A 12,225-nucleotide genomic window follows, 5' to 3' on the forward strand; every position below is an offset into this window, starting at 1 on the left:
CTAGAAACACACAGCGTCTCCCTGACATGCTGCTTCAACACTATCTGCGTTACTGAAACCACACCTTCTTTCTTTGCGTGCACATTTGGGCGCATTATGCAAATATTTCCACATAGTGAGGTAGATATGTGGGGGCGTGTTAGAAGGAGCCGTTTTAGGGGGGCGTGGCAGAGTCTTAACTTTGATAAAGAATATCTCTTTGGTTTTGAGACTTTAGTCTTTGCAACTTCAGGGATCTCATCTATGCACAATCAGCTTGTAACACTCCAAAGAGAAAGGAAAACTTGAAATCGCATCATATGACCCCTTTAATGTTTTTATATTTTATTTTATTTTTTAAATATATATTTCACCCCAAAATATTTTTTTGCTTTATTTACATGCATTTAAAATTCATTCATGCATAAGTTGCTCATGCATAAATGTAAAATTCATCAAACTCATTCATGCAACCGGTCAATTTTTCAGTATTTAAAAAAAAAATACTTAACATAATTTTTAACACCATCAAATAAGTTTTTTCATTAATTTCATGCAAATTGTCATGCTTTTTTCTTTTTTTTTTGTCCCACTTAATTTTGTGGTGAAATATGACCTGGATGTTTTTGTGAGATTCACCCTACTATGGCATATTAGATATTTTAAAATTTTGAATCTTGTTTTAGCTTGCGGCTTTGGACTTCCCTCCCAAAAAGATTTTTGGAAACCGAGACGAGAGAATGGTTGCGGAGCGCCGGAATCTGCTGGAGGTAATCAGATGGGTTTCCAATCCATCACTTTTGAACGAGAAACCTCTGAAGATGCTGATGATGTCATTGTGTTTTCCCAGCAATACCTGCAGAACTTCTTCCGTGTGATGATGTCACCCTCCTCCTCTTCTCCTCTGAGAACAGACGAGTTTGGACTACACCTCTCAAAACACTCCGTGTGCAGCATCTCTCCTTTCTTTAAGAAGGGAGTGTTTGACTACAGCAGTCACGGGACGGGCTGAATCACACACACACACACACACACACTCCAGTACAAAAAACACTAATTTACATAAATACAAACTGAGACAAAGACATTTCACCTTAAAATCAAAAGGAAAAATTATATAAAATAAATTATATTATGCATAAAGAAAATCAAGCCTGATTTTGGAACCATAAAGATTTTTGCATTGCGACATTATTTTCATGGCAATTAAGCACATTTTTCCAAATCAATTTCTCGTAATATTATACATTTTGAGTTTTTAATTCTGAGGTTTTGCATAGTTGTGGTTCTCATAGTAATACAGATATAAAAAAAAAACAATCTGTATTCAAGTTAAAAATATTTTTTTATTATCATAAAGAGAAGTAGCATAAATATATAAAAAAACTAGTACAACAATACTGCCATGATGGATAAATTCTTTACAATTTAAATAAAATATTATTGTTGCCATGAAAATAATATCATAATGGAAAAAAATACTATGAATACAAAAATAGGCTTTTTTTTCTTTATACTTTGAGGTGAAATATGACCTGGATTCATTCAGACACTAATGAACTCGCTCAGGAAAGTTTGAAATCAAGAGCAGGAACGGTAGAAATAATAGGAAGAAAAGAATCCAAAGTAGATGTAAATAATTTAGTTGTGCCTTGTTGGCATTGAGCTTTAAACACTTCAAAGAATAGGAAATCTGGACTTAATCTGACAACAGATGGTCACTGTGACCTGCTCCAAACGTTTTGTGGTTACATCGAGGACCGTGAAGCCTGTTTCTGTGGACAGACAGGACGTCCTGTAGCTGCTACTTGGGTTTGTGATTCACTTTAAATCATGTACATGTTTAAGTTGCTGCGTAAAATTAATCTCCACTACTTTAGTCTGAATTCAGATGATGTAATGAGAACGGCAGCCTGTTAATGGCTCCGATCCATATGTACTCCAGATTAAATGAATTACAGCAAATCTGTACTAATATATCCATGATACTCAGGCTAACATTGAGCAGTTTTGTTGTTGTTGTTTTTTATAACCACTAAGAGGTCAAAGCTCAAAAAATAGCACATGAAGTGTGAGCTAATGTCTGCCCGAGAAAAAAAAAAAGATTGCTTTTGATTCAAAATTAGTGTCATACTCATCGCCCTGAATGCAGTTTAAGTAGAATATGCTGTAATAACATGACTATTGATAACTATTGAACTCTTAACGATTCATTTTCAGCACTATGAAGCCATGTGTATATGCAGAATGTGTATGTAAATGTATTGTACACTTGATCTGTACAGGGGAGCTTGTTCTCATGATGTCTGGAGGAAAGGGATATACTGCTATATTAGCCGTTGAAGACTAGAACGCTTGTTTTCTCTAAAAGAGTACTGAGAGTAAGATGTATACATTTTTAAAACACTATTTTCATTTGCTTTTTGATTTCTGAGAACTGAATGTAATCATTTGTGAGCAACATGATTTGGTAACTCGGTTTTAGAGAGTAACATGAATTGTTTAGCACCATATTAAAATCATTGTTTATTTATGTTGGAGTACATTGTCAAAGAAGCTTTTGCAAAAATACAGTTTGTTGATGGAACGTTCGTGTGTAATCATGTTCATGTAAGTAAAGCAGATCCGGAGTTGATTTGAGGATAACACTTCTTCCTGTCCTAGGGTTTTTCATTGGTTTTCTGGTGGTCGGTCTGAAGTTTGCTTATTTTTGACAGATCGGCAAACGAGACATTCGCCGAACCCCTTTTTGCTGGTTTTGCCTGTAAATTCATCACAAGATGGCCAAGTCAGAATCTCGCTACGATTGCACTTTTGGAGGAATGCGATTGGCTGTGGTTTGTTCCATGCTGACCAATGAAAATGCAACAGACCTGAGACTCATGAGGCTTCCAGCCAATCATGTAGAGGATCTGAAATGTAGCTGGAACTGAACCGTCTTCATTGCCATACATCTCTAGAAGAAATCAAATTAAGAGAATAACACAATTTCTAGGATCGTCAGGTAAACAAAACAAATTTTAGTGTCTCTACATCAGTGTTTTTTTGACAATGTTTTTTCTATGCAATATGTTTTAGAGATTGACAAAATTATATAAATATACATTATATTCATAATAAAATTTCTGTGACTTTTTCAGGTCTAGAAATCACACTCATCAATCAATATCTCATACTGTATATCTAGGTTATGCAAGATCATGAAAACCCTGATTCTTGAATTAAAGGAACTAATTATGAAATACGATTTCATCTTACATCTTGATTTTTAATTGTTTTAGCTGATATCAAACCTTTTGTCTTATTTTAAATAATTTTAAGCCATCTTGCGGCCCTCTGGTTGAGAATCACTGTTCTACATAAAAGTATTCTTGTAGAAAAAAAAAATCAATACTACTGAAATTTACATGGCCATAACCTTAATTTTAAACAAACAAGTATTTAATTAAAATGTAATATCAGAGGTCCTGGACTGCATTGAAGTACATGATTTAAATACATAAGTTAAATTTTAGCGTAACCACTGTTCCACATATAATTATTGTTGTCGAAAGTATAAATATGTAATAAAATAAATACAATGGAAATTTAAAATGTTCAATCCTCCAAGCGTTCGATGCAGTTCCCAGTTTGCGGTCTCACCTTTATAAATGGCAGCTGCTGCCAGTATAGTGTCTCTGTGTAGGAGTGACTTCCTGTTCCACGCACAGTTGCTTTCACCCATACCTGAAGTACATGAATAAACTAAACACATTCTCCTTTTCATAATATAAGACACCAAATTTAAAGGGATACTCCACCCCAAAATGAAAGTTTTGTCATTAATCACTTACCCCCATGTCGTTCCAAACCCGTAAAAGCTTTGTTCGTCTTCGGAACACAATTTAAGATATTTTGGATGAAAACCGGGAGGCTTGTGACTGTCCCATTGAAGTAAATAACACTGTCAAGGCCCAGAAAAGTATGAAAGACATCGTCAGAATAGTCCATCTGCCATCAGTGGTTCAACCGTAGCGTTATGAAGCGACGAGAATACTTTTTGTACACGAAGAAAACAAAAATAACGACTTTATTCAACAATTCGTCTCAATTTCTCGTAATATTATACATTTTGAGTTTTTAATTCTGAGGTTTTGCATAGTTGTGGTTCTCATAGTAATACAGATATAAAAAAAAAACAATCTGTATTCAAGTTAAAAATATTTTTTTATTATCATAAAGAGAAGTAGCATAAATATATAAAAAAACTAGTACAACAATACTGCCATGATGGATAAATTCTTTAAAATTTAAATAAAATATTATTGTTGCCATGAAAATAATATCATAATGGAAAAAAATACTATGAATACAAAAATAGGCTTTTTTTTCTTTATACTTTGAGGTGAAATATGACCTGGATTCATTCAGACACTAATGAACTCGCTCAGGAAAGTTTGAAATCAAGAGCAGGAACGGTAGAAATAATAGGAAGAAAAGAATCCAAAGTAGATGTAAATAATTTAGTTGTGCCTTGTTGGCATTGAGCTTTAAACACTTCAAAGAATAGGAAATCTGGACTTAATCTGACAACAGATGGTCACTGTGACCTGCTCCAAACGTTTTGTGGTTACATCGAGGACCGTGAAGCCTGTTTCTGTGGACAGACAGGACGTCCTGTAGCTGCTACTTGGGTTTGTGATTCACTTTAAATCATGTACATGTTTAAGTTGCTGCGTAAAATTAATCTCCACTACTTTAGTCTGAATTCAGATGATGTAATGAGAACGGCAGCCTGTTAATGGCTCCGATCCATATGTACTCCAGATTAAATGAATTACAGCAAATCTGTACTAATATATCCATGATACTCAGGCTAACATTGAGCAGTTTTGTTGTTGTTGTTTTTTATAACCACTAAGAGGTCAAAGCTCAAAAAATAGCACATGAAGTGTGAGCTAATGTCTTCCCGAGAAAAAAAAAAAGATTGCTTTTGATTCAAAATTAGTGTCATACTCATCGCCCTGAATGCAGTTTAAGTAGAATATGCTGTAATAACATGACTATTGATAACTATTGAACTCTTAACGATTCATTTTCAGCACTATGAAGCCATGTGTATATGCAGAATGTGTATGTAAATGTATTGTACACTTGATCTGTACAGGGGAGCTTGTTCTCATGATGTCTGGAGGAAAGGGATATACTGCTATATTAGCCGTTGAAGACTAGAACGCTTGTTTTCTCTAAAAGAGTACTGAGAGTAAGATGTATACATTTTTAAAACACTATTTTCATTTGCTTTTTGATTTCTGAGAACTGAATGTAATCATTTGTGAGCAACATGATTTGGTAACTCGGTTTTAGAGAGTAACATGAATTGTTTAGCACCATATTAAAATCATTGTTTATTTATGTTGGAGTACATTGTCAAAGAAGCTTTTGCAAAAATACAGTTTGTTGATGGAACGTTCGTGTGTAATCATGTTCATGTAAGTAAAGCAGATCCGGAGTTGATTTGAGGATAACACTTCTTCCTGTCCTAGGGTTTTTCATTGGTTTTCTGGTGGTCGGTCTGAAGTTTGCTTATTTTTGACAGATCGGCAAACGAGACATTCGCCGAACCCCTTTTTGCTGGTTTTGCCTGTAAATTCATCACAAGATGGCCAAGTCAGAATCTCGCTACGATTGCACTTTTGGAGGAATGCGATTGGCTGTGGTTTGTTCCATGCTGACCAATGAAAATGCAACAGACCTGAGACTCATGAGGCTTCCAGCCAATCATGTAGAGGATCTGAAATGTAGCTGGAACTGAACCGTCTTCATTGCCATACATCTCTAGAAGAAATCAAATTAAGAGAATAACACAATTTCTAGGATCGTCAGGTAAACAAAACAAATTTTAGTGTCTCTACATCAGTGTTTTTTTGACAATGTTTTTTCTATGCAATATGTTTTAGAGATTGACAAAATTATATAAATATACATTATATTCATAATAAAATTTCTGTGACTTTTTCAGGTCTAGAAATCACACTCATCAATCAATATCTCATACTGTATATCTAGGTTATGCAAGATCATGAAAACCCTGATTCTTGAATTAAAGGAACTAATTATGAAATACGATTTCATCTTACATCTTGATTTTTAATTGTTTTAGCTGATATCAAACCTTTTGTCTTATTTTAAATAATTTTAAGCCATCTTGCGGCCCTCTGGTTGAGAATCACTGTTCTACATAAAAGTATTCTTGTAGAAAAAAAAAATCAATACTGCTGAAATTTACATGGCCATAACCTTAATTTTAAACAAACAAGTATTTAATTAAAATGTAATATCAGAGGTCCTGGACTGCATTGAAGTACATGATTTAAATACATAAGTTAAATTTTAGCGTAACCACTGTTCCACATATAATTATTGTTGTCGAAAGTATAAATATGTAATAAAATAAATACAATGGAAATTTAAAATGTTCAATCCTCCAAGCGTTCGATGCAGTTCCCAGTTTGCGGTCTCACCTTTATAAATGGCAGCTGCTGCCAGTATAGTGTCTCTGTGTAGGAGTGACTTCCTGTTCCACGCACAGTTGCTTTCACCCATACCTGAAGTACATGAATAAACTAAACACATTCTCCTTTTCATAACATAAGACACCAAATTTAAAGGGATACTCCACCCCAAAATGAAAATTTTGTCATTAATCACTTACCCCCATGTCGTTCCAAACCCGTAAACGCTTCGTTCGTCTTCGGAACACAATTTAAGATATTTTGGATGAAAACCGGGAGGCTTGTGACTGTCCCATTGACTGCCAAGTAAATAACACTGTCAAGGCCCAGAAAAGTATGAAAGACATCGTCAAAATAGTCCATCTGCCATCAGTGGGTAGCGTTATGAAGCGACGAGAATACTTTTTGTACACGAAGAAAACAAAAATAACGACTTTATTCAACAATTCGTCGTCTCTGTGTCTCTCTGCATCACCATTTTGGAGAATATTTGCTGAACGAAAGCAACGTATGCTATTCTGTGTCAGCCGCGCACAGAATTGAGCGATGACGAATTGTTGAATAAAGTCGTTATTTTTGTTTTCTTCGCATACAAAAAGTATTCTCGTCGCTTCATAACGTTATGGTTGAAACTACTTTTCTGGGTCTTGACAGTGTAGTTTACAGTCACAAGCCTTCCGGTTTTCATCCAAAATATCTTAAATTGTGTTCCGAAGACGAACGAAGCTTTTAGGGGTTTGGAACGACATGGGGGTAAGTGATTAATGACAAAATTTTCATTTTGGGGTGGAGTAACCCTTTAAAGAGTTTACCTTGTAAGTCACTCATGACCTCCAGCATACCAGGATAATGGACCTGAACTTCATCAATGTCCTGAATGACAACACAATAACGCCCCAGTGTAGTCACACATAATTCAACTCAAAACAGATCTGCAGATTATGTAGTTGAAACAGCGTAATCAAACGTTGAAATATTCATACCACAGTGAGCATTTTGAAGCCGGCCTGTCCCAGCAGGTTGCCCAGGTCAGTGACGGCTGTGTAGGGTGAGATATGGGGTGCAAAGCCACCCTCCCGCTCTAGCTCGGCTAACTGCAGAGAACATCGCAGCTCATAGAGTGTCTCACCGCCGACCATTGCTCCAATGAACACGCAATCCGGCTTCAACACCTGGTGGATCTGAATCACAAAAACAGGGTTTTTTGTATTATTTATAATGTGCGACAGGACTGCACACTTGGTTTGATCCTCATACCTGTCTCAAAGCTCCAGGAAGGTCATTGATCCAGTGCAGACTGAGGAGACAAATACAGCTTTATAAATGACAGTTCATTCTTTAAATTTCCCATCATGCACTGGGGCAGTACTGTACCTCAGGCTGCTAAGCACTAGGTCAAACGTGTTTTCTTTAAATGGCAAAAACTCCTCATCTGCCAAAACACACTGAGTAGGCATCTCACATTTCTTCCTATTTCTCTAAAAAACAAGGACGAGAAAGAAGTTTCAAAAAGTTTCACTAAGACTGCATTTGTCTGATCAGAAATGCAGCAAAAAACATAATTCTGTGAACTTTTATTACAATTTAAAATATTCTATTTGCATATATTTTAAAGTGTAATTTATATGGTAAAAACTGAATTTTCACATGATCCTTCAGAAATCACTCTAATATGTTGTTTTGCTGCTCAAGAGATATTTCTTGTTCTTAGCAATGTAAAAAAAAAAGAACATTTTATTGTTGTTTTATCGTTGTATCAATGTTGAAAACAGTTGTGCGGCTCAATATTTTTGTGGAGACCGTATTGCAAGTTCAGCAAAAAAGAACAGCATTTATTTGAAATAGAAATCTTTTGTAACATTAGAAATGTCTTCAGTGCCACTTTTTCTCAATTTAATGCATTCTTGGGCAAAAAAAGTATTCATTTCTTTAAAATAAAAAAATAAGTCTTACTGACCCCAAAGGTTTGAATGGGCAAATCTATAGCCGTTTATAAAATGTAAGGTTTATGTTGCAGCTGTGCATTAGTAAAATAAAGACATGTTAAGTCTCTTACCAGGGAAGAGTCTGAAATGTCTGTTAAAAAGAGACGTTCGACAATGTCCTGAGAAGAGAGAGAATTAGTGTAACTTAAAGGAATAATTTACTTTCTTCTGCAGAACACAAAAACAGATGTTTCAAAGAATGTTCACACTGCTCTTTTTCATAGTCAAAGTACATGCTGTCAAGCTTCTAGTGTTTGAATATGGAAAAAAAAAAAACCAGAAAAATATAGGGGAAAAAAGAGCTTGACAGCCTTAGTCTCCTTTCACTTAATGTGAACATTCATCAAAAATACCTCGTTATGTATCACAACATCATGAATGTAAGTACCTAAAGGTAGATTTTCTTAAGGGTGCTATTCACAGGAATGTAACGAACAGTTCTACCTTACTCAAATGCTCCGCGATGTGACTCCTCCCACATCCTACATCCAGAGCCAGAGGGAAAGTCCTGCAATGACATTCAGCGATCAAAAATGACAATTTTGTTATTATTTACTCACCCTCACGCTACTCAAAACCCACATGACTGTATTTATTCTTGTGAAACCAAACAGGATATATTATTCAGGATGCCAAAATTGTTGTTACATTGAAAGCGGATGGGGACTGGAGTTGTTGAGCTGTCAAAACTCTAGCACTCTCTATTCTAATTCTATTCTTTAAAAAAAACGTGCCCCTATTAGACTTGCACTTAAAAAAAACTAACACTAGCTTCTCTATTCTTTTTGTATTCTATCTGTTTGTTTTCTTTTTATTTATTATACAATTAACAAAAAGCCAAAAAAAAGGCCTCTAACACTAGCTTGCTCTATTCTTTTTCTATTCTGTCGGTTTTCTTTTTATTTATTACATAATTAAAAAAAAAAAAAACTTGCTACATGTACTGCGTTAAGCTAACTGAGACTTGTTATTGTGTTAGTGAGGCCAGCAGGGGGTGCTCACCCTGTGGTCTGTGTGGGTCCTAATGCCCCATTATATTGACGGGGACACTATACTGACAAAAAGCACCGTCTCTCGGATGAGACGTTAAACCGAGGTTCCCACATCCTACATCCAGAGCCAGAGGGAAAGTCCTGCAATGACATTCAGGGATCAAAAATGACAATTTTGTTATTATTTACTCACCCTCACGTTACTCATAACCCACATGACTGTATTTATTCTTGTGAAAACAAGCAGGATATATTATTCAGGATGCCAAAGTTGCTGTTACATTGAAAGCGGATGGGGACTGGAGTTGTTGAGCTCTCAAAACCCTAGCACTCTCTATTCTAATTCTATTCTTTTAAAAAAAACATGCCCCTTTTAGACTTGCACTTAAAAAAACCTAACTAACTAGCTTCTCTATTCTTTTTGTATTCTATCTGTTTGTTTTCTTTTTATTTATTATACAATTAACAAAAAGCCAAAAAAAAGGCCTCTAACACTAGCTTGCTCTACTCTTTTTCTATCTGTTTTCTTTTTATTTATTATATAATTAAATTTAAAAAACCTAGCTACGTGTACTGCGTTAAGCTAACTGAGACTTGTTATTGTGTTAGTGAGGCCAGCAGGGGGTGCTCACCCTGTGGTCTGTGTGGGTCCTAATGCCCCATTATATTGACGGGGACACTATACTGACAAAAAGCACCGTCTCTCGGATGAGACGTTAAACCGAGGTCCTGACTCTCTGTGGTCATTAAAAATCCAAGGATGTCCTTCGAAAAAGAGTAGGGGTGTAACCCCAGCATCCTGGCCAAATTCGCCCATTGGCCTCTGACCATCATGGCCTCCTAACCATCCCCATATCTGCTGATTGGCTTCATCACTCTGTCTCCTCTCCACCAGTAAGCGTTCTGGCGCAATATGGCTGCCGTCACATCATCTAGGTGGATGCTGCACACTGGTGGTGGTTGAGGAGATTCCCCCCTTCTATGTAAAGCGCACTGAGTGCCCAGAACAGCGCTATATAAATGTAAGGAATTATTATTATTATAGCACTTGCATATCATTGCTCTTTTGCTGATTTTGATTGCTTCCATTGTCCTCATTTGTAAGTCGCTTTGGATAAAAGAATCTGCTAAATGATTAAATGAAAATGTAAAATGCAAAAAAAAAAAACGTACATTTGTCTGTTCATTACACTTATCTATCAAATGACTTCAGAAGACTTGAAATATAGCACACAAGTAGTATGGACTACTTTCATGATGCTCTTTCGGAGCTCAACAGCCCCAGTCCCCATTCACTTCTATTGTATGATAAACAGTAGTGCTGTCAAGTGATTAATCGCGATGAATCACATCCAAAATAAAAGTTTTTGTTTACATAATATATGTATGTGTACTGTGTATATTTATTATGTATATATAAATACACACACACATACAGTATATATTTTGAAAATATTTACATATATATATATATATATATATATATATATATATATAATATAATATATAAACAACATTTTTCTTAAATATATACATGCATGTGTTTGCATTTATATATACATAATAAATAGACACAGTACACACACATATATTATGCAAACAAAAACTTTTATTTTGGAAACGATTAATCGCGATTAATCGTTTGACAGCACTAGTAAACGGCAGACTGGACATTCTGCTTGATATCTGCTTTTCTGCTCCACAAAACAAAATAAAGTCATACAGGGTTGAAGCGACAAGCCAGTGAGTAAAACGATGTTTTTGCCTGAACTATTTCTTTAAGAACTAATGTCAGGATGTTTAAAAGGTATGTTATTAAGCGGGCAGTGACCTTGAGACATCATAAGCTCTGTCTGCTAATCTGCTCCCCACCTGCAAACACAACGAAAGCAGAAGTTCATTCACACAGCTTCAGTTCTCCGAGAAACAGACGCCCATCACACGGTAATACACCACCTCACCTCGTCTCGGAGGTAATCGTATTTGTCGCTGTCTAGTAAAGATGAAGCCCATTGCTTCTGCCTACGCTTCATGCTCCTGTCAAACACGTTCATAGCGCCTCCCCGAGAGGAGAGACACCTCCAGCCCCTCCACAGACATCGCAGAGCCCGGAGGCTTTTCACAGTGAGACTCATGCTTCCGTGCTAATTCTCATTTTCTCTGGCTGACACGACTCTTTCAAAGACAGTCCTCTGCGTGCCTCTAAACGGAGGAGGGGAGCTCAGCTCTGCGGCACACAACAGAGACTGTGTCTGAGGTAACACCTGGCCTGGATCAGTCCCGGACACTGGAACATGGACTGGAGTCAGTTTGAAGTTCAGCCAAACTTTCAAACCAGGGCCGTCCCAGAAAATTCTCAATGGGGGGCATTTGGTTTTCATAAGGGGGCACACTTGTTTATGATCTCAGAAACAGACATTCACCAAAACAATAACGACTTGTATTATAACTTAAATTGCTCAAGTTCTATATTAAAACAGATTTAAAAAGATAGTTCAACCAACAACAATTCATAAAAAAAAAAAATCATTATACTTAGGTTTCAGGTTGCTACAGCGTGTTTTTGCAGCGTTTAGCAATCTGTCGACTTTTGTGTTGGATGCTATATTATGACTTTTATGTATTTATGTTAGAATCCAGTCACCGCTCAAATCGCCGGAGTTTTATTCTGCACGCTCGCGAATCCTTTCTTTATAACAGTGTAGAAACTTTTTTCTATTCTATTCTATTCTATTCTATTCTATTCTATTCTATTCTATTCTATTCTGTTATATT

At 36.0% G+C, this 12,225-nt stretch overlaps 3 protein-coding genes across 7 annotated transcripts in view; 1 reads left to right on the forward strand and 2 right to left on the reverse strand.

Annotated features, from left to right (window-relative positions):
- LOC107594414 (kinesin-like protein KIF16B) overlaps window positions 1-1,020 on the forward strand; it is a 22,901-nt gene extending 21,881 nt beyond the window's left edge. For all 5 annotated transcript variants that reach the window (XM_016284446.1, XM_016284448.1, XM_016284449.1 and 2 more), the window contains 2 exons: window positions 666-749; window positions 830-1,020. In XM_016284446.1, the coding sequence (XP_016139932.1) occupies window positions 666-749; window positions 830-991 (246 nt within the window). In that variant the 3' untranslated portion in view covers window positions 992-1,020. The remainder of the gene's footprint in view (window positions 1-665; window positions 750-829) is intronic.
- Window positions 1,021-2,399: 1,379 nt separating this feature from the next.
- On the reverse strand, window positions 2,400-3,723 carry LOC107594462 (NADH dehydrogenase [ubiquinone] 1 alpha subcomplex assembly factor 5-like). Its single transcript, XM_016284519.1, has 3 exons — window positions 3,622-3,723; window positions 2,853-2,935; window positions 2,400-2,741 (listed from the first exon to the last, which is right to left on the reverse strand). Exons 1-3 carry the CDS (start codon window positions 3,701-3,703, stop codon window positions 2,640-2,642), a joined length of 267 nt encoding a protein of 88 aa, XP_016140005.1. The 5' UTR covers window positions 3,704-3,723; the 3' UTR covers window positions 2,400-2,639.
- A 1,537-nt stretch (window positions 3,724-5,260) lies between these two features.
- LOC107594415 (NADH dehydrogenase [ubiquinone] 1 alpha subcomplex assembly factor 5) lies at window positions 5,261-11,721 on the reverse strand. The gene is made up of 11 exons (XM_016284451.1): window positions 11,412-11,721; window positions 11,282-11,322; window positions 8,903-8,966; window positions 8,530-8,577; window positions 7,848-7,951; window positions 7,731-7,770; window positions 7,457-7,654; window positions 7,286-7,346; window positions 6,483-6,566; window positions 5,714-5,796; window positions 5,261-5,602 (listed from the first exon to the last, which is right to left on the reverse strand). Exons 1-11 carry the CDS (start codon window positions 11,583-11,585, stop codon window positions 5,501-5,503), a joined length of 999 nt encoding a protein of 332 aa, XP_016139937.1. The 5' UTR covers window positions 11,586-11,721; the 3' UTR covers window positions 5,261-5,500.
- Window positions 11,722-12,225: the final 504 nt, after the last annotated feature.

This window comes from Sinocyclocheilus grahami, unplaced genomic scaffold, assembly GCF_001515645.1.
Source record: "Sinocyclocheilus grahami isolate Dianchi unplaced genomic scaffold, SAMN03320097.WGS_v1.1 scaffold183.1, whole genome shotgun sequence".
In the NCBI taxonomy this organism is placed as follows: domain Eukaryota; kingdom Metazoa; phylum Chordata; class Actinopteri; order Cypriniformes; family Cyprinidae; genus Sinocyclocheilus; species Sinocyclocheilus grahami.

Bases quoted from the DNA above. Each gene is read 5' to 3' on its own strand.
- LOC107594462 (XM_016284519.1), bottom strand. From the start codon at position 3,703: ATGGGTGAAAGCAACTGTGCGTGGAACAGGAAGTCACTCCTACACAGA. The intron at 2,936-3,621 runs GTGAGACCGCAA...GATTTCTTCTAG, and splicing joins AGCAGCTGCCATTTATAAAG to AGATGTATGGCAATGAAGAC. The intron at 2,742-2,852 runs GTCTGTTGCATT...ATGAATTTACAG, and splicing joins GGAAGCCTCATGAGTCTCAG to GCAAAACCAGCAAAAAGGGG.
- LOC107594415 (XM_016284451.1), bottom strand. From the start codon at position 11,585: ATGAGTCTCACTGTGAAAAGCCTCCGGGCTCTGCGATGTCTGTGGAGG. The intron at 7,771-7,847 runs GTACAGTACTGC...TTGTCTCCTCAG, and splicing joins CTAGTGCTTAGCAGCCTGAG to TCTGCACTGGATCAATGACC. The intron at 5,797-6,482 runs GTGAGACCGCAA...GATTTCTTCTAG, and splicing joins AGCAGCTGCCATTTATAAAG to AGATGTATGGCAATGAAGAC.